Raw genomic sequence first — 1,546 nt, 5'->3', positions numbered from 1 at the left:
TCTCTCTCTCTCTCTCTCTCTCTCTCTCTCTCTTTCTTGTGCAGCTTGGGGATGAATCTAGGCCTTGAACATGCTGAGCCCAGTTTCTACACAGAGCTACATCTAGTCCTGTCTGTCTTTTTAACATTGTACTTTGAGAAACAGTTCACTAAGTTGCTTAGTCAGACATTGACTTGCCTGAGGACTCCTAAGTACTTGAGCTTCCAGGCTGTGCCCTTCATTTTTGCCTTGAGATCTTTGTCCTGGAGGTAGTCAGTAATGTCTGCCTGAGAGGAAAGAGTATAAATAAAGAGTATGCATAAAGTATAAATCAAGCTCCATAGCTCCATGTAGGCTAGATTTCTGTTCACTGATTCCCATATGATGAGATTTCCATTCATTGAGTCTTACCTTAAGTATATCTTACAGAGATGCTTTTGTTATAATTTACAAGGGTCATCATTGTCTGCCCCTTTTCTCTTTGTTCCATTCTGGCTTGCTTCACACACAGCCACATACACACAGATCCAGCCCCATTCACTGATTCAGCAACAGCAGCAGATCCACCTCCAGCAGAAGCAAGTAGTGATCCAGCAGCAGATTGCCATCCACCACCAGCAACAGTTCCAACACCGCCAGTCCCAGCTACTTCACACAGCTACACACCTTCAGTTGGCCCAGCAGCAGCAGCAGCAGCAACAGCAACAACAGCAGCAGCAGCAAGCAACAACCCTCAGTGCCCCCCAGCCACCCCAAGTCCCACCTACTCAACAGGTCCCACCTTCCCAGTCGCAACAGCAAGCCCAGACTCTGGTGGTCCAACCCATGCTTCAGTCTTCACCCCTTTCTCTTCCACCTGAACCAACCCCCAAACCACCCATTCCCATTCAGTCCAAACCTCCTGTAGCTCCTCTCAAACCTCCTCAACTAGGAGCTGCTAAGATGTCCGCTGCACAGCAGCCACCACCACATATCCCTGTGCAAGTTGTCGGTACCCGGCAGCCAGGGACAGCCCAGGCACAGGCTTTGGGATTAGCACAGTTGGCAGCTGCTGTACCTCCTTCCCGTGGAATACCAGGGGCAGTCCAGCCTGGCCAGGCCCATCTGGCCTCCTCGCCACCTTCATCACAGGCTCCTCCTGGTGCACTTCAAGAATGTCCTCCTGCATTGGCTGCTGGGATGACCCTCGCTCCTGTGCAGGGAACAGCACATGTGGTAAAGGGTGGGCCTACAGCCTCCTCTCCTGCTGTGGCCCAGGTCCCTGCTGCTTTCTACATGCAGTCTGTACACCTACCGGTGAGTGATGCTTGGTCATTTGTGTTACTACCCGTCCACATTCTAGTGGGCGTGGGCCTGAGTGGAGATAGAACTTAATTTAATAGAAAGATGAAGAGTTGGAAAGGTGAATGATGGCATGCATGTGCTCTCTCTTTAAGAGATGATTATTATATATTTATGTTTATATATATTTATTTATATATATATTTTTTATATATTATATGTTATATGTTATATATTATAATATATAATTATATATTATATATTATATAATATATATTATTAATAT

General features: G+C 46.7%; 1 protein-coding gene across 6 annotated transcripts in view; it reads left to right on the top strand.

Annotated features, from left to right (window-relative positions):
- The window catches only part of Phc1 (polyhomeotic homolog 1), a 22,318-nt gene that overhangs the window by 15,239 nt on the left and 5,533 nt on the right, over positions 1-1,546 (top strand). For all 6 annotated transcript variants that reach the window (XM_031383294.1, XM_031383295.1, XM_031383293.1 and 3 more), the window contains one exon: positions 491-1,275. In XM_031383294.1, coding sequence (XP_031239154.1) covers positions 491-1,275 — 785 coding nt within the window. The remainder of the gene's footprint in view (positions 1-490; positions 1,276-1,546) is intronic.

Source organism: Mastomys coucha, unplaced genomic scaffold, assembly GCF_008632895.1.
Source record: "Mastomys coucha isolate ucsf_1 unplaced genomic scaffold, UCSF_Mcou_1 pScaffold20, whole genome shotgun sequence".
Lineage (NCBI taxonomy): Eukaryota > Metazoa > Chordata > Mammalia > Rodentia > Muridae > Mastomys > Mastomys coucha.
Note: the sequence above shows the minus strand (reverse complement) of the source record. Positions and strands in the feature narration are given on the sequence as shown.